Source organism: Etheostoma spectabile, chromosome 5, assembly GCF_008692095.1.
Source record: "Etheostoma spectabile isolate EspeVRDwgs_2016 chromosome 5, UIUC_Espe_1.0, whole genome shotgun sequence".
Lineage (NCBI taxonomy): Eukaryota > Metazoa > Chordata > Actinopteri > Perciformes > Percidae > Etheostoma > Etheostoma spectabile.
Window position 1 is genome coordinate 16,298,999 of NC_045737.1, and position 18,918 is coordinate 16,317,916.

An 18,918-nucleotide genomic window follows, 5' to 3' on the forward strand; every position below is an offset into this window, starting at 1 on the left:
CTCTCTCTCTCTCTCTCTCTCTCTCTCTCTCTCACTCAGTTAAATTCTCCAGGCTAGAAGCCAGGAGAATTTACGTTGTGTAATCGTGAGGCAGCGTTTTTTTCTTGCATTTGTTTTCAGAGATTGTGTGCTTTTCTTTTTGCAATTGTTTCTGTATTTGTAGTTTGTGTATTTAGTTGTGTTGTGTGTATTTGCAGCCTGTTTTCTAAGTGCTGTGCATGTGTTGTCAAATTAATGAAGATGTTTTTGTTTTCCTAATTTACTTGTGTTGTCTATTTGCGTGTTTTTCATTAAGTTGCAGTGTGTTTGGCCCCTGTCGGCCACCGTACAAACACCCTGTTCAGCACCGACATTGGCCGCTTTTTGCCAGCTTCATGGGAAACAATGTTGTATATTTTATGATTATCACAATGCGTGTAGTTCACAGAACTGCACACACTCCAGATGTATTTTACTGTACCTTCTGAGGCGATTTTAAAGGAAATATCGGTTCTAAAACTTTTTTTTTTTTTTGTGACAGATTATTCTTTGATTTCTAGCAGAACCACAGTCATGTTTCATGGATATTTTTGGGTGATAAACAACATGAAAAGTTAATCATTCATTTAATTTAATGTTTTTAAATCCAAAGAGAAAGGACTGCTTTGTAGTCTTGTTATTCCTGCAAAGGTGTTCGGCGTTCACACAACGAGACGTTATTGGTAGAGATTGATTTCCAACTACATATACCAGAATGCAAAGTATAGTAAGCACCACTGTCACTTTTTTCTCTCATCTTTGCTGCTCTGCTTTCAGTGCCACTACGTTTGTTTTCCCTTACACTTAATACATAAAAATCACAGGTGAATCCGAGTTCTCATCTCCTCTCCTAAATGTTGTGAAATGGGACTCTGGGAAATGTAGGACATCAGGAATAGGGATAGACGATGCACGCTGAAGGGAAATAAGCATACAAAAAAACTATAATTAATTTTAAACACAGATCATCACAAACTGAAGATTTCTGAGTTTGTGAAGGGGGGGGATTTATTTTTCTTTAATGTTGCTGCGTTTCTTAAAATGAACAGCATCAGATTCTTAATTTAACAGTTTTCAGATCCATAAATTCCACTTCTGTCAAGGATCAAATGGTGTGAAATTTTGTGGAAGGAAAACTGCTGAAGCACTGTTGTGGTCGTACTGAAATATGTGGTCATCTTGTTATTTGTTCGCTGTTCCGCAGAAAATATAATTCATTCTCAAACCGAAACAGGACTCCTCCTGTCCTAAAGGAGGAATTATGAAACATTTGTATTTCTATTTTCAGTGTGGATCTGAAAGGGAAAGCTTGACAAAAAATGATGTTTTCAAATGAATATGAATGACTATTTTCAGGTTTTCCTACTTTGGGAAAGCTTAAATGTCACAATTTTTTTTTTTTTTTTTTTGAAAAGACCAAGAAAAGTAACTTGCTGTACTTTTGAGTCAGTAGGTTTTTTGGGTTTTGCACATTCAAATTAAATATTAATTAAATTAAATATTTTGAAGGTTTCCAAAACCCAGATATAAACATTTTAGCTAAAAAATGAAAATAGATTTTGAAGCAAGCAGACAGTTTGCTAAATAAGTAATGGATAATTGATTTAATGGGTTTGAGTGTAAGACCGTTTTCTGCCAAAGACATGAGTGGTGATCATCTAAAGAATAATGAGACCGGTTTGTTTATGTACTGATGCATTGTGGGTCTGAGCTGTTCTGATGTTTTCTCTTGTTAACAGGATGCAAACGATTTAAACACAAGACTCACTTATTTGAGCTGAACTGGATGCTTTGTCAGTTAACTCGGACATTACTTTGTTAAAGTCACGGCCAGTTAAAAAACACTTTAGTTTGAGTCTGGTGTCCAGTTTACCTGGGGCCTAAATACACTGTGGTACTGTCCAATTTATTTATTTTGACTGGAAAATGTACGCAATTACACTAATCACATTTCAATGTGGAGTTCCACAACCCTAAAATCACAGCAGATTGGATTTTTAGTAATATTATTGGTTGAGTAAAACTTCAGTGGGTGAAGCCAAGGATACAGCCAAACATAGCTTACCAGCAAGGGAGATAAATGATGGCATTCTAGGTTAAATATAAATTAGAGTTAAAACTAAAATCACCCTTTTTATGCGCTTTTATACATTTTGTATATTCTATTCTCTTCTATAGAAGTAGCTATGTATAGATGTTTTATGATTATCAATGTAAAATTTACAACAATTAAAAATAGTCAACTATTGGCTCACATTGTTGTTTAGAGGGTTACGGTAGTTTAGGTACAGTAGTATGAGCTGGTTTGAATTTGTAATAAAAAGCTAAGCTAGCTCGCTAACGTCCAGAGCTGAAGTCCTTGTACCTCAGTTTATTTTCTCATGATTTTTTTTTTTTTTTTTTGAAAACCAGCAAATTTCTCCAGGGTTTAATGTCCATAATATTCATATGTTCATAATGACAAATTGGTATCTACTGACCTGGATTGTAAGCATTCAAAAACTACAGCTCCCATGAGACTTCGACAGCATGCTAACGGCTATAGTCACATTCGTGACTCTATTATTCTGTGATTCGCTCACATATCTATCCCCACACACATCTTACAGGGAAATAGTTTTAATCTGTTAACCCGATTTAAATCTGTTAAATTCAATCTTAAAATGTATTTCTGTTATCTCGTACGTAGTCACCGGAGTCTTCCAGATAATGTTTACCAAGGACCATATCAGAGTTTAAACGTTTCCCCTCGCGACGGGAGGCTGTGGCTTGTGGCCAGCAGTGCAGTGCAAATATCAGATTTAAAGATGAGTTTCTACTCAAGAAAACATTGCATAATTTCCAGCCCGTCTGTGAGGTCGTAAAAATACCTCTGACGACGCAGCCTGCTGCTTAATAACAGGTAATAAAAACGTTTCCTCTCAGGCTTGTGCAAACACTCTGTGACTCAATCCCTGAGAAACGTACGGAGTGCTGAGTTCACAAACGGGGCTGGCACTGGACAAGAATAATGAGATATATTGTTCTTTAAATATTGAATAAAGAATCATCATTATTATTATCATTGTTATTATCATCTTACATAAAGCCCGGGGAGTATCGAGCTATAGTGGTTAATTTTGGCAGCTGCTGATGTTTCGCTCAACCAATGGGGTTTCCTCTGCAAAGAGCATCTCTGCTTCTGAGAAATTTTTTTGTTTATATATTTAATACAAAAACTCCACATTTCTTGTTTTCCATTTTTGGTGATTGAAGGAAGTGGGAACAGTCTGGACTCTTTTGTGATTTAAAAATAAAAGCACTTTAGCAAGGAACGCAGTATTTTCCTCAAAAAAAAGCCACAAAATTGCAAAAGTTCAGCTCGGCTTCTTTTGCAATACCGTTTCTGACCGAGATGTCATAATCATCTTCATCTACGCTGACTCCTAAACATGACAAAGCTTCTTTTTTTCTTCCTTTTTTAGTTGTCATGTCTCACCAGATGCAAAAAGCTTCTGAAATGAGCTCACTGACTCACCTTTAATGATGTTTGTATGTGTTAATTCCTGAATTATACACACACACACACACACACACGCACACAAAAACTCCCATTTCAAAGGAAGGTTCCTTTTGTAGATATTCTCCCTCACCTGTTTTCAAATCGTACTCTCAGTTCATAGCGCGAATGCCTGTAAATCTTTGTTTATTTTATTTTTATTTTTATTTTATTTTTTTACATCCGAAGCCTTTTGTCATTACTTTAACTTGGGAACAGAGAGAAAGGAGCGAGTAGAGTGTGGGGGGGAGGGGAAACTCATTGTCCCTCATTCTCTTTGGAATGCTGTAAGTTAAAAACAAACCGAGAAACAAGGTGTAAATACTGTTTTATAATTTCTGTCTTAATGAGTTTTGAAGATGAAGAAAGTTATTAATAAAGCTGAGATATATTTCTCTATGGACCTTTGTGATGGATTTGATTTCCTCTCAGGACACTTTTTAGACTTTTCTTTATGTTCCGAGACACTTGTTGTCACTTTTCAGCTGATTTGAGGATGAAAGAAAGGTAAAACGTTTATTATTAGACTTTTATTAATTTTAGTCTTTAATAATCCTCAGAAGGGAAATTCAGTTGTTGCAGGATCATAAGGACAGAAATAAGTAGACCTACAGATAAATAGAAAAATGAAAAAAAGAAAACTAAAATAAGATTACAAGTAAAAATAGAAAATATGTATGAGCAATTAAAGACAGAATCACAAGGCCAGCAGTGTAGTGTAGCAGCGTACCAGACTCATACGACTGTATGAGGGTTTCAGTCATTTTTGGGATGCTTTTATCTTTGATCTCATCTTCTAAAGGTCCCATTGCATGAACATTTCACTTCATGAGGTTTTTTTAACATTAATATGCGTTCCCTCCAGCCTGCCTATGGTCCCCCAGTGGCTAGAAATGGTGATAGGTGTAAACCGAGCCCTGGGTATCCTGCTCTGCCTTTGTGAAAATGAAAGCTCAGATGGGCCGATCTGGAATCTTGCTCCTTATGAGGTCATAAGGGGCAAGGTTCCCTCCCCTTTCTCTGCTTTGCCTGCCTAGAGAATTTGGCCCACCCATGAGAAAGAGACATCATGGCTTTCAAACATGCAAAGCGGCAGTTGGTCAAGCTCATTGTGGGACTGGCTCTAGTGGCTGTAATTCTGCACTCAAGGCTGAATTTTGGGAAAGAGACTTCAGATATGGTATTAGGGGACAACTAAGGCCTATGTAAAAAAAACATCCAAAGAGCACCATGTCAAACCCGATAACATTAACTGCTTTTCTATCATACAAACAGTAACATTGAAGACACACGCTGATGAAATGTCTCCTCATTGTTAAAGCTGCCAGTATGGCAGGTTGGTAGCACACACATGAACTAGGTGTGGGTGAGGAAGTGAGATTACAGCCGTTTTAGGAAGTGGTTTGGATTTTGCACTTGAGAAATCCCAGACCTCCTGCTCCTGTTACATCACTGGGAAATTTGCTTGTCACACTGGTTTTGCAGGATGTTAGCGAGTCATCAACAAGTGATACAGCAAGGGAAAAAAAATTGACATAACAAATTAGTAATTATTACACTGGATGGGATACTTCCTTTTGTTTATGTATCTATGGGGAGTACAATGTAGAAACCTGCTATTGGAAGACAGAGAAGGTTTTCATCTTGGGGTTCGTTGATTGGACATGTCATCATAGTGTTCTTTTTGCATTCAATTACATCCACCAACTCCCTGAAAGGGCTCAGCAGAGGATTTAGTGTACCAGGAAACCAAAACGCCCTCCAGTCACACACACCGACGTTTGTTTCGAGCCATAGAATGCCAAAGGTTTTACTGTGACAGATCTCCTTACAGTTACCCCAAAACGAACATTAATGTAGTCACAGATGACTGAAAAGATGTCTAGATCAAGTAGCAATAAGTCTGTGTAAAAATATTCCTGAATTTATACTTTTACTTTCAGTAGAAGTTGTACCAGTGAAATGTACATGAATTTGGTAAAGTACTCATTAGTCATCAGAATGTGTTGTATTATTGGATTATTAGATCTTAAAAAATTGAGTAATTCAAAATGTCTGGCTTGTGTCAATGACTTCCTCTTTGTTCTGTGGCTTGGCATCACGTCACTTGAAGTTCTAGGGGTGGACAGACCAGTTCAATTTGGTTCAGATCAGGCAACCCTAATTATAAGGCTCATATTTGTGCATGTGTTCTTATTCTGTCTACTTTGTCCTCTTGACAAAACCCCCCACAATATGACATGGAATATTAGCCACAATAAGTGTGTATGTATCAAACATACAGTATTTGCAGATTCTAAGAGGGTTAGATTTGTTGGGTTTGAACATTATCTAGGTAGGAATTTAAACTCTAAGGTGTCCAGATTATTATTTAAATGTTCATAATATAGTTTTTATTTTATTTGATTATTTTACAAGCGGTTTCATAGTTGAACGAATAATATTTTAAGTTCTGAATACATGTCTAATATCTTTCTAGAAAGGTGTTAGAATATATGGTGTATTAATCCAAGGGACATACATGAGGGGTCGTAGGTGCATTCTCTATCTTGTAAGGAGGCCTTAGCTGAAAGAAAATTGACGATCTCTGAGTTAGATTGTACTGTTCAAACTTTAGTCTATTCAGGGACATTTGTGTATAAAAACTGTACAGTAAGAAGGTTCAAAGTATTTCCAAAAAGGGGGGACCAATAAGTAGAACGGAATGAGCATCTGAGTATACAGAATAAGAACACATGCACAAACATGAGGCTAATTATTGTGGGCCGCCTGATCTGAACTAAATTTGGCATGCCCTTAAGGACTCGTGCGACATAAAGCCAAGCCACTGAACTAAAGCTGCTTTCCGACCGGAGGCATTTTTGCAGTTCCTAGAACATAACGTTCCTAGAACCCATTTTTCTTATGTTCCGACTGGACCAATTTGGGGATTATTAAGTTCCTCTGGTCACAGTTACTGTAACTCTCTCAGCTCCTACTTTAGGGCAGGGTCTTTTCCCTTTTTCCGCATACTGGTGGTTAGATGGCTGTGTTATAATAACAAATGGTCAAAACTGGTTTTGGGGGAGAGTGGCTAGTAGAACTGTTTAGAAGTGGACTGTTCCTATAAAGAGGAAGTCATTGAAGTGAGACATTTTGAACTACTCAGTTTAACCAGAGATGTCTGCAACATCTATGCCTACATCAACCGTATGAGCAAAGTGATACCGCAGGTCATTGCCGTAAATGGAAGTGCTGCTGGAAAGTAGCAAAATTACACATAGTTCCCTAATTTGTACATACGTTGCAAACACATATTGCAAACACTGCACTGGATGAAGCAGGTTACACAAACATAGGCACACATTTACCCTGTTCAGAAGATTTGAGTGTTACTGTACTTTCTAACCATACAGTAGTAGCGTATGTTTGTCCTTTACTACTAAAAAGAACACATGCACATGTACGTTGTCTAATTTGAACACAAATTCATTGTTCTGTCATTCCCTGAAGGACTTTGTGTGATGTAAAGCCAAGTCACAAAACAAAGAGGAACTCCTTCATGCTGAAGTGAGACATTTTGGATGACCAAATTTAGATATTATTAACTTTGCCCATCAAAAATTTGAAAAAATTGATACCGCAGGTCATTGCTGCTTGAAAGCTTTAGTGCGTAACTTTTTTTATATTAATGAAAGTCTGTTACATTCAAGCCAACAACTCTCTCTGCATTTCTCAGCATGGATGTGTTTGGAAATAGTTGTCGTCAGGCGACTTTCCCGCGCAGAAACTCGAGTGAAGATAATGACCTCCACCGTGTTTTTAATCCTTCGTGTCCTCCTTTGTTACTAGCAATTGCGTGGAGAAAGGATGGGGGCACGTGCCGGATTATGGAAAGCTTGTATCATGTGGATCCAACAACAGTGGTGTTGTCATTACTTAGAATTCTTCATAAGGGCGACAGAAACTGCACACTGTAGCTTGATAGTAGAGTAGTAAAATTGGGCGTAGTTCCCTTCTTTGTTTTGTTGAAAAAATGAATTACCTAATAGCTTTTGTCTCATCTTAATTTTCTCTTTTTTGTTCACTTAGTAAGTACATGCTCTCTTACCTGATCAAAAAAACTTTCAGTGTTTCCTGATTTAATTACGTCTATCTGCCTTTTCTCTAGCTTTGTGTTAAGATAAAACATTTCACTATGGCCACTGAGTTTTTTTTAGAGTCCAGGTTAGGTTGGCTCCAACAGAGACTCACACCATAACTAATCAAAGCACTTTTGATAAGTTGGAGCAGACAGTATTGAGCCTATGCAAATCTACTCTGACAAACGTAAATGTCTTCTCAGCCTCTGGTTTATTCTGTTTCCTGTACCCTTGTATAAAAACCCTGGCCAGAATTTCCTTCAGGTCAGAGAGAATATTACCTCTTCTTGAGAACTTCTGTCTCCACAGCACAGTGAATAAAATACATCTGAACCAGCCGCAGAATTGGACCTGAGAGAACTTTTTCTATGGTAAATACATATTGTTCTGAAGATTTAATGTGTTAATGTACTGTAAGGTTATACTAGCCTATCTGTTATTTACTTTGAGTTTTTATCACTGTTAAAAGAACACATCTTGTATCATTCACACATCAACCTAGTGAACCCCGGAGCTGCGCAGCTGTTGCCAGCATCAAAAACTACAATCCAAACCTCTGTTCGTGCTACTGTTCAGGAGTTCATGCGGTGTTTTAAACCGCGCTCCCAGGTCAACATCATGCCCCGCTGGCCGGCGATCAGACAGCGTGCAGGAAAGCAAGCAGGTTGCCAGATAAAACAGAGGGTTGCCAGTTTGTGCAGCAGCTTATATGAATGCAGGCCACAAAGAAGAAATGGCAACACATGCTGTCATTCACCAACCCCATACATCCCCCGTAAAAAGAACACATGTACAAAGATGCGCCTCTGAAACCAATTGAAATTGTCTGGCATGCTATAGCCTAATAATATCATTGTGTTTCCTCTTTAATTGTATCATTTAGGCCAAATTTTCATTTGTAATTCAGAGTTTCCTCAAGAGTGACTTCATGTTTCTGCTCAAATTAAAATGGATTCTGGATCGGGGCCTGTTTCCGTCTAAGATGATATGAAACCCAATTAACAAGTTCTATCAGAGCTGACTGTTTTAGCTTTTAACGGCTGTTTCCCACAGCAGTAAAACTTCATATATTATAAAATGTCAGCAACTCCATTATGGCATTTCTATGTTTGGTCACTTCCTCCAGTTTAATGTAAAAGATAACTGTCAATGGGATGTGAAAGTGTTCCTGAACACTGAAAAAAACTGAATTTCCTAATGGAGAGAAAGCATTAGTCAGCAGCAATTAAAGGAGAGTGATTCACACCGAGGAAGGGCAATGACATGTCACTGTAGTTTAAGCACACCCTACCTATTGTTATTTATTTTATTTTTCTATATAATTGTTTTTAGTAGAATAGGGCTTATGAAAACATGTTTTTATCTACATATTAATCACTATAGTAGTATTATTGTAGTAGACCTGAGTTTTTATTTTTTTCTCCTCATCCTCCTGTGTTGTGAGAATGACAAATAAAGTATCCATCTATACACAGGGGGTTTATTTGTAGGTATATATTTTCAACAAGGCAGTTCAACAAGTGTTTTAAATGAAACATTACAATCAATAAGATAACATGAAAAAGATACACAAGGAATACAAGATTTTTGAAAAGAATAAAAAGAAATAGTAGACTCAAATAAGCTAAAATGGAACAAATATTCCGAAGAGATAGAAAGATACGTGGTTACAGTGTAGTAAAAGATATGAGTAAAAATAGCCCCACGTTTGATGCAATAACAAGAAGTGGCAAACAGAGAAGTAAGTCTCAATTTTTTTTTTTTATCTGAGTTTTATGGTTATAGTTTGTAGCAGCAGATCAGAAATTGATTTCGCCCATTTAGTTTAGTTCAAAGACTGGAAAAAGAGGTAAAACAGGAAGCCTGCTGTCAAAAGGTAACAACATCTGCCAAACGTGTTCTTTCTTGTTTGTGTAAGCCTATTCACCTTCTGAGGTATCTCTTTGTCTCTGTATGGGCAGAGTGAGTTCCGACACACTTAAAAGATACTTTGCAAATATACACATGCTTATGGGCTACTGTTGTGCTTAGTCATTGTGTTTTGTTTAATTCAATCAGGTTGAATCCAGACCTGATGATGCAGCTTCTTCCTGCATCACAGCTAACAAGTGAAGAAATATCAGATTCAGCCGCTGTTATGCAACTCTAGTTTACTATAGCTGCTGGAATTTTTTTCTCACATCAAAGCAACCTCAAAACCCCAGAGCACCTGCTCAGAGACGTGAAAGAAATTAGGTCATAGCAGATGAGAATATTTAGCATTTCATATGATGAAATGTTACATATTTAAAGAAGGATATGTGTATTTTGTGGTATCTCCTAGGGATGAAAACACTTTTACCCAGTTGTGACTAATCAAAATGCATTTTTAACAAGATATTATTGTTGGTATTTTTAGACCCTTTACAGTTTAAATATCTAATGCAGGGTCAGTAGATTGGTGGAAGATGATTCCCTGATATTGTTTAAACAATTATCAGCTTGCAAGGCTACACAGCCAAATGTTTAAAAAAAAAAAAAAAAAAAACTTGTTTCTTATAACTTTAAATATTATTTGGCCAGACAGTAGTCTAAAAAATCTGAATCACCTTTAAGTATGTGCATGTGTATGCACATAAAAAAGCAATTTCACTGGTAGCTCTCAACGTATACACACACTAATAGACATTCAGCTAAAACAAAGAGAGCAAGCTTAACAAAGATAAACATATGACTGCAGCGGTGCTGAGTGCAAACTGCTTGGATAAAACATAGAACGATAAGTATAACCTTAAGGTGCATGAGACAGCCCATTGTAAAACTTGCTGATGACCCAGAGATAGTCAGACCTTATCTGTCGTGGAGCAGGAACAGGGTCATAATGCTGCAGTCAGAGACTTTGTGTCATGGTATCATCAGACGTTTCTTCACCTTCATCTTATTGTGATGAATCTGTGATACAGATCACACAAGACACCTACAAACATCTTGAAACCTGAATACAATCATTGACTGAAAACTGTGTGTTTGAAATCTAACGTTGAATTTGTTTGTGAGAAAACCCAACAATGTCTTTCTTTTCTTAGACAACTTACTGAAACAAGCTTACTTTCATGAAGATAGTCTCAAATGAAATGTTTTGTGTTTTTTGGGGATTCCAACATGAACATGTTCTTTAAAAAAAAAAACACATTCTATTATAGTCACTGCAAATCTGATCTCTCATTCCTAAACAGTATGTGCAACACTGTGTATGTGTGTGTGTGTGTGTGTGTGTGTGTGTGTGTGTGTGTGTGTGTGTGTGTGTGTGTGTGTGTGTGTGTGTGTGTGTGTGTACGTGTGGGATTGCTGTCTGCATGCCAGCAGTGTGTAAGTACAGTATTTCATCACCGTAAATTACAGTGACTACAGAAACTAAGACCATCCCACTTCCTGTCTGTAACAAAAGCATGGGTATAAAAGCCCTGCAGGTCAGCACAGGCAGGCAGAGCAACGCTGACAACAGGACAGCTGCTGGGATCTTAACCAAGCACCTAAAAACAACTTCTAATCTACTGACCTTAACAGGTAAATTGACTTTTCTAAGTCTGACTCTGGAGCAGATTTGAAGCAGTATCTTTGCTTTGCTTACTCTGATAGTTTTGTTACTGTTACATACTCTGCTGCCTTCTGTCGGTACAAACTGCTAGAAGGATCATTCTGTTCCTGTCAGATGTAAATCTCTGCACTGCATCTACAATATGTCAGCCTTATGTGTTTTTTTTTAACTCCATCTCATTCATTGTGACAGTATAAGGGCCTTATCGTGTTGATACAGTAGTGAGTTATAAATCACTGCAGCAGCAAATAGATATGTACTGTAGCATTTACAAAAGAGAGCAAAAGGGTAAATGATCATTTATAATGAAAAATAAATCCAGCTGTGTGTTCCTAAATGTTTTGTTATTTAGTGACACTGGAGATCTCTTTCTTTTTTATTCAGAAAACGATGGAATCCAAAATGACATGCAACGTGAGCGACATGTGGAGCCCCAAGTTGCCCAAGGGACTGGACTTTGAGATTTCCCATCATCCACTGACAATGAGGCGTGTGGTCAACCTCATCGTCGCCATGGAGAGGTTCAAGGGCAGCAGCTCAACTTCAGTGCTGAGCACCGAATTCACAGACGAAAACCTGCTCAACATCATGCTGGAGAACTTAGTGGAAGGTAATCCCACTTGCATACTTTATTTCAACACTATCACATAAAAAGCACTTGCTGTGCTGTTAGTTTTGTTTCACCTTTTACTGTAAAGTAGCACATCATACACTTTACTGTAACTGATCTGTGTAACTTTTGGTTTAAAAGGGCCCTTTATATCCGTTGAGTTGTTGCTAAACAGTCTATGGCTGTTGTTGCCATGTCTGCTGGTTCCTTATGATGAAGATAAAAATCACAACAAAACTAATGAGTTGTGCCTCTTTTTCCCTCAGAGAAAATTGTGTGCCTGTGTGAGTCAACTCCATCATCATATCAGATCAACAGGACGGACGAGTACACGTGCAGCGTGACTGACAGCGAGAAGAGGAGCTTAGTTCTAGTCCCAAACAGCATGGAGCTCCACGCAGTGACGCTGCAGGGAGGTGCTGACACCACGAAAGGTAATTCAGTGTGAGAGTTAGATTAGATGGTTAGAAAATCATTCCGTGGGTCATGGTGGATAATTGAAATTTAAAGGGTAAAAGGTTTGTTTTAGCTCAGTAATAATTCAACTGAAGCTGTTTAAAGGTGATATTTTATAGTATTTCCTCCACTACTGCATTACTTGAACATGAAAACTACAGGTTTCATTTTAAGTGCTACAGATATATTTTAAAACCGTATTGTATGCTTTTTTATTGTAAAATATGTATTAGAAAAGTAACTATTAACTATAGCTGTCAAACAAAGATAGTAACTTACAATGTCCCATGTAATAAAAGTATTAAGGAGCATCATCCCTGCTCTGGTATAACTGATGATATTGAATCCTAATGTATATGACAACGTTCATGCCAAACCTGTCTGATGCCTTCCTTTCCTGTTGTACATATTCAGACATGCCTTTATTAAAATGCACAGAACGTAGCATTCGTCTGATCATCAGCTCTCATTGAAATGATTCTGTATACTCTGTTCTCTCCTCAGTTCACCTCAACATGTCGACCTACTTGCACCCTACATCCACCGTGGGCAGAACTGTGGCTCTGGCCATTAAGGAATCACCAAATCTTTACCTGTCGTGCCGCAAGGATGGGGCCGAACCAACCTTGCATCTTGAGGTAAAACTCATGACTCATTACGCAGATCCCACACTTTGTAATACTAGTACAGGGTAATAGTGCAACAGGAGTGACCAAGTAGACTTATTACATCTGCCTGGTCATTTAAATCCTCATCATCTGAAAGAGACACTGCACATTTATAGATGAATTTACTTATGTTATGAGCTAGTCATTTTGTCCAGTGTGATGATGATCATACCTTCTGACCTTTGATCTTCTCACACCTCAGGATATGAAGCCAGACCGTTTGTCGAGTATCAGCTCGGACAGCGACATGATGCGATTTCTCTTCTACAAACAGACCACCGGGGTGAACATCAGCACGCTCATGTCTGTTGCCTTCCCTAACTGGTACATCAGCACAGCAGTGCAAAACAACAAGCCAGTGGAAATGTGCTTGGAATCCGCCAATCGCCACCGAACCTTCAACATCCGTCAGATTTAACACCTGCCAAACACACCCAACGTGGAATGTGTATCTGGGGGTCAAGTTAGACCTTGATAAGAAGAAAATGTGGGTATTGATATTGAATATACTGCACTTCTGCTAATTTCATTCAAAAATGCAACATGTAAGTTTTTGTTTTTTACAATAGCACAACTTGTCCACTAGAATTCTGCAGGTATTACAGAGCGTCTATATACTGTATGTACCAAGTACAGAAAGTGAAATGCTTAGTGTATTGACATAAGTCAAGTTTCACCAGAAGCATTATTGTGCTAACTGGTGACCACTCTGTGTATTTATTGAGCTAAATGACAGGAGTCACTGTTAATGCTTTTATCTATTAATGTATTTATATATGTATGCACCATTTTAATATGTTTATTTATTTGTAAATCTAGTTAACAACTATTTAAATTGTGCACATTCAATTATTTAATAAAGCTTTATAAGAACTTATTTGGATTTGTGTTTTGTATGTTCACTCAGGGTTTGGTAAATGACGGAACTCAAACTCAAAAGGGATAAGGGACACAAAAGACATTAGCTCTAGCCCGATTCTAGGCAGATTTTGAGTTGTAGTACTGTAGTACTCCCCTATGGAAGCAAATAAGAGACATAAGTCTTTGAATTTGAACAGCCACTGAATACTTGTAAAAAATTTATAATTATTTAATTTTTGAAATGATTTTACTTGAGGAACCATATATCTGAATTTATTTGTTCTGAATTCACCTCTTTAAAATTTAAATTTGAAAATTCTTGGTTTCCATTTTAAAAATCAGAAATTGGATAAATATTTTTCGATGGTCACAAATTTAGTAGTAGTAGTAGTAGTGGTAGTAGTAGTAGTAGTAGTAGTAGTAGTAGTAGCTAAATCACTTAAAATTCACACAGAAAAATGCCCAACTTTGAACTTATTAATTACTATGATTTATCTAACCAATTCCCTAAAGTTATTCACTCCAAGATGTAACTTTATCCTACTCTGAAAAGCGTTTTAGGTGGGATCATTGACCAGTTTACGGTGTGGTCAGTATAGGTAATCTGCATAGACGGCTGTTTTATTGTCACAATTCATCTTGAAGCAGGCTTACACTTGTTTTTAGAAACGTCACCGTTGAGCTCTAACGTCAGCTGGCTAGCTATAGCGTGTTGTCCTGCAGACTTAGCTACCTACACAGAGACACGAGCCACACAAGCCGTAGCTATGTGTTCCAAACATATTTAGCTACAATACACTTCTGTCGAGCCCTGAGTGTGGTTGTACATAATCAGCAAATTTACCGGAGCACCGTTGTTTCCCCAGGCAGCCATACTAACAGCGGTTCACAGCTTCAATATGCGTGCTGACCAAGATCTTGGGTCACATGACAGACAGTCCGCGTTCTGATAGGCCAGACGTCGGTTCGATTGAATGCAGGCTCAAATGCTTCTCCTAGCCCGGGTGGGCCGGATGTTACTGTGTGAACATTTACACATAACTTGAATTTTTTTATCTGAATTTCAGCAATCGAATATGACTGATTATGAAATTTTTCAATCTAAATTTTCAAATTGGATCAACTTGAATCTATTTTATCGGAAATTCTACTAATTAATTATTTTTTTATATCTGAATTTGTGACCATTGAAAAATATGTATCGGAATTCAGATTTTTAAAATGGAAACCAAGAATTTTCCAATTTAAATTTCACAGAAGTGAATTCAGAACAAAATTCAAAGACTCATGTCTCTCATTTGCTTCCATACTTATTTGTGTCCATACTCCCCTCCAAGACCCAGAAACAAACCAGGGTACGTTTGAGTAACTGGGTGGGTTTGAGCTTCCCAGGTTTCTGCGTTTTAGTCCAGGGGGTACAATCTTAAGAAATGTGCAATTTATCAGCCAACTGTATGTATATTATTATAATTAGGAAATGTGTATACAATAATATACTTTACAACCTGCCATTTGTGTTTCTGTGTGGCAATCTGATGGCCACATTCTGCTTTAAGATGAATCATGCACAAGCTGAAAGAGCTGATGGAATAACAGTTCACTGGATTTGTACCTTGAACGATTTCATGTAATAAAAACGAATTGATTGGTGGAAAGTAACAATACATTTGGCCTAGTTAATTCTGTACTTAAGTACAATTTTGACATACTTACACTTTAGAGGAGTCCTGGGGTAGTTTTTTGACATTTCTGACTGTATCTTGGAGCTCTTTATATCCAGCGTGTTCAAAGTGATACAAACTTGTCTGCTATTAAATGGTGGAGCTGTTATCTCGGCCACCTAATGAAAAAATGCGTGGTTTACTCTCAAACAGTAGGAGGAAAGTGTTACAATTTACCCCATAGTCTGGTTTAGTTGCACCATACCCTGGGGTGAAATGTAACATCATGAAATTAGGATTATAACAAAAACTTAATATTGAAACTTTCATTCAACATTTAAGTTCCTTTTTAATACAACATTTGTGTGTGTATGGGTTGACAGGCATGCCTCGGTCCGTCTTTCTTTCCCAAGACTCAAATTTTAAGAAAAAAATATAAATGCAACCAACATTTTGCTTGGGGAAAGTTGTCACATTTTGTAACTTTGTGACATTTGATGTAACTAAAAAGGGCGGGGCTAGAAGGGGGGTACGGGGTTAATACCCCTAAATATGACCCGAGTATTTGGATGCTGGATAAAATGAAAACAAATAAAATTAATGGGATGTTTTATTTGGCATAAGTGCATTTTGTTATTCTTTTTCATCCAATAATTCTTGGCAGATTTTCTATGGTGTATTCTGATAACATTTTGGCCCATTATTATTATTCATAATTTTAATCTGAATATGCTAAGTAACTAATTACAAATACAATCATAAAAAAGGAAGTATTTTTATGGACTAAGATAAAAACGGTATTTATAGGGGAAGTTCACAACCAACCCAGCAGTATGTTAAGTAATTTGAATTAACCATTTGCAAAATTAAAGTGATTACGGGCCATTCTGCAAGATTCATACTTTTAGTTTTGGTAGGCCTACTTTGAGTATATTTGTGTGCTAGTACTTTCATAACATTTCATTCATTTTGTAACATTTTGCATGCAAGAAAATTGCTTGTAACACAGCATACTGTGGTATTGGTACTTTAAAATATCTCAGCCAATATATATTGAATATCCAAAATTCATGATCTGAACTGAGCACTTCTTCTACCCATTGACACAGTCTATAGATGCTTCTACCCATAGACTGTATGCAGTCTTTGCTTCTACCACGGTTGTACTTGTTTACATTCTCTGCTCCAATCAGCGCAGAGTTTTGGGGCACGCGTGCTACTATTTCAAAATTTCAAATCGCCCAATCAGAGAATAGGAGGCGTTCACTCCCGGCAATTTCAAACCCGGATGGGATCGCGAGGCAAGCTCAGTTGTTATTGAGCTAACGTTACTTTAACGTCTCTTAATGCACCACAACAAGTCCAACGAGTCATTTTAATAACTAATCTGAACAAAGTCGAGAGAAGACATTGAAGTCTGATAGATATGGAAGAAGCAGAGACCGTAACGATACTTTCCAGAAAAGGTTAGCGAGCTTGTTAAATTGCACATGAACTATCTTGCTAGCGGAATTAGTAAGCCTGGGATAACGTAGCTAGCTAGCTAAGCTAATGTTTACGCTAACCCATGATATCAGTTAGCATTAGCAAGTGTTGACGTTGTGGTTAGTGATGGCAAGATGAAGCTTCATGAACTTAAAGCATTGACGTTTTCCAACGAATTTGTTCACAAAAGGGTTCATTTCTCGAGGCTTCATGTGTACACAAAACCATGGTCAAAAAGTGTAAAAAAGGCCTATATAGCACAGATGATCTCAACCATCAGTGATCAACTGTATTTTGTAAAGGCTTGGCAACAATGGCTTTAGACAACGGGGGGAAATCTCCTTTTCTATGCAATCCGTAATAGGCTAACAACATCAATAGTGTCTTTTTTTTTTATAAGTAGCTACGCATAAGTAGCTAGGCCTATGATTATAGAATCTAGGCTAATGTTAACTGTATTGCATCAAGATGTGTAGGGTACGATTATGGCCAAAATGATAATCATGATTATTTTGATCAATATTGAGATCACGCTTCATTATCACGATTATTTGTTTATTTTAACCAAAAACAAATTTTTATAGTCACATAGGCTATTTATAACTACTTTTACATCCATATTGTACTACATTCCTCTTATGCTGAAGTTGTATGTTGTACATACAGTAGGGTTCAAAAGTTTGCTGCTAAAATGATACAAACGCATTCTAGAAACTCTGCAGGGTGCCCAAACTTTTGCAAACGACTTTTTTTGTTTTCTGTTATCTTGAAAGTTTAAATGATGGAAATAAAATCTAATTTTGTGACATATTATACAAATGTCTAATCTGTCATTTGATGCCTCTAGAAATTTTTCCATCTTTTCTTGGCTTCTTTATGCACATTAATCCAAACTTTTGTTGAACTCGGGGGGCGCTTTGGGACCTAATTAACTAATTGTTTAAGATTTAATTTAGATTTTCTGCATCAGTACACAAGTATCCCTAACCTGCAGCCAGATGGCAGCATGTGTCTGTGTAATCATCTACACAAATATTCAGAAGTCACCTAAATCAGCTAGATATCTTTTTCTGGATGGTTGGTGAAAGTTAAGTGTCAGTTAAGGTGACTCAACGGGTGTTGTTACATTTGGATAAACATCATTTCCTCTATTCTGTTCGTCACAGTTTAGCAGATTAGAAGCTTCTGACCTCATTTGCTCCATCCAATAAGTTAAACTGAACTGTAGTCAAATATTGGCTGTAATTAACATACGTGCTTGTTCGTTTAGTTAACGTAAAGAGAGATTCGAAATCTTGCAGTAGAGCTCTGCATCTACACTGTAGATGTATGCGCTGCAGACACATTGTGTTAAGTGATACATCAGTGGCTGGATATAAAGCTTACATAATTTTTTGTTCAAAGACTAAGTATGAATCATTATTATGGAATTTACAATTACATATGATGGAAAGTTACCAGTGCTAAATTCCGGTGTGATTTTTCTGACACAGAGCTGCGTAAGCAAAAGTTGATGGAGTACTTGGCACAAAAAGGAAAGCTGAAACTGCCCAACCCCAAGTAAGAACAATAACTCTCTGCATACCAACTCATAAACAATGTGTTTAATCAAATGTTGTTGTACATAGGATAAATTAACTCAATTTGAATCCTCAGGCCATACCTCCGTGACGACTGCCAGGTTAAGAAGCATGTGACGTCTACACTAAAGGTGGGTCTTTCCTTTTAAACGGGTCTGTGTTTATGTGTATGTTATTGAGGGTGCATATTTACCATCATGGGAATACCAGAACTAGGGGTGTTGAAATGAATCAACGCATCGCTGCAAAAGTTTGGGCACCCTGCAGAGTTAATACTTTGTACTGACCCCTTTGGCAAGTATCACAGCTTGTAAACGCTTCTTGTAGCCAGCCAAGAGTCTTT

At 37.3% G+C, this 18,918-nt stretch overlaps 2 protein-coding genes across 3 annotated transcripts in view; both read left to right on the forward strand.

The window, feature by feature from the left end:
- Positions 1–11,125: 11,125 nt before the first annotated feature.
- On the forward strand, positions 11,126–13,863 carry LOC116689682 (interleukin-1 beta). Its single transcript, XM_032516269.1, has 5 exons — positions 11,126–11,223; positions 11,618–11,864; positions 12,131–12,298; positions 12,825–12,958; positions 13,191–13,863. Exons 2-5 carry the CDS (start codon positions 11,645–11,647, stop codon positions 13,404–13,406), a joined length of 738 nt encoding a protein of 245 aa, XP_032372160.1. The 5' UTR covers positions 11,126–11,223; positions 11,618–11,644; the 3' UTR covers positions 13,407–13,863.
- A 2,906-nt stretch (positions 13,864–16,769) lies between these two features.
- Positions 16,770–18,918, forward strand: part of ckap2l (cytoskeleton associated protein 2-like) — a 13,050-nt gene continuing 10,901 nt past the window's right edge. For both annotated transcript variants that reach the window (XM_032516267.1, XM_032516268.1), the window contains exons 1-3: positions 16,770–16,976; positions 18,489–18,555; positions 18,652–18,706. In XM_032516267.1, coding sequence (XP_032372158.1) covers positions 16,937–16,976; positions 18,489–18,555; positions 18,652–18,706 — 162 coding nt within the window. In that variant the 5' untranslated portion in view covers positions 16,770–16,936. The remainder of the gene's footprint in view (positions 16,977–18,488; positions 18,556–18,651; positions 18,707–18,918) is intronic.

Excerpts from the sequence above, each read along its gene's own strand:
- LOC116689682 (XM_032516269.1), top strand. The coding sequence starts at position 11,645 with ATGGAATCCAAAATGACATGCAACGTGAGCGACATGTGGAGCCCCAAG. Across the intron at positions 11,865-12,130 it reads GCTGGAGAACTTAGTGGAAG|AGAAAATTGTGTGCCTGTGT; the intron begins GTAATCCCACTT and ends TTTTTCCCTCAG. Across the intron at positions 12,299-12,824 it reads AGGTGCTGACACCACGAAAG|TTCACCTCAACATGTCGACC; the intron begins GTAATTCAGTGT and ends TTCTCTCCTCAG.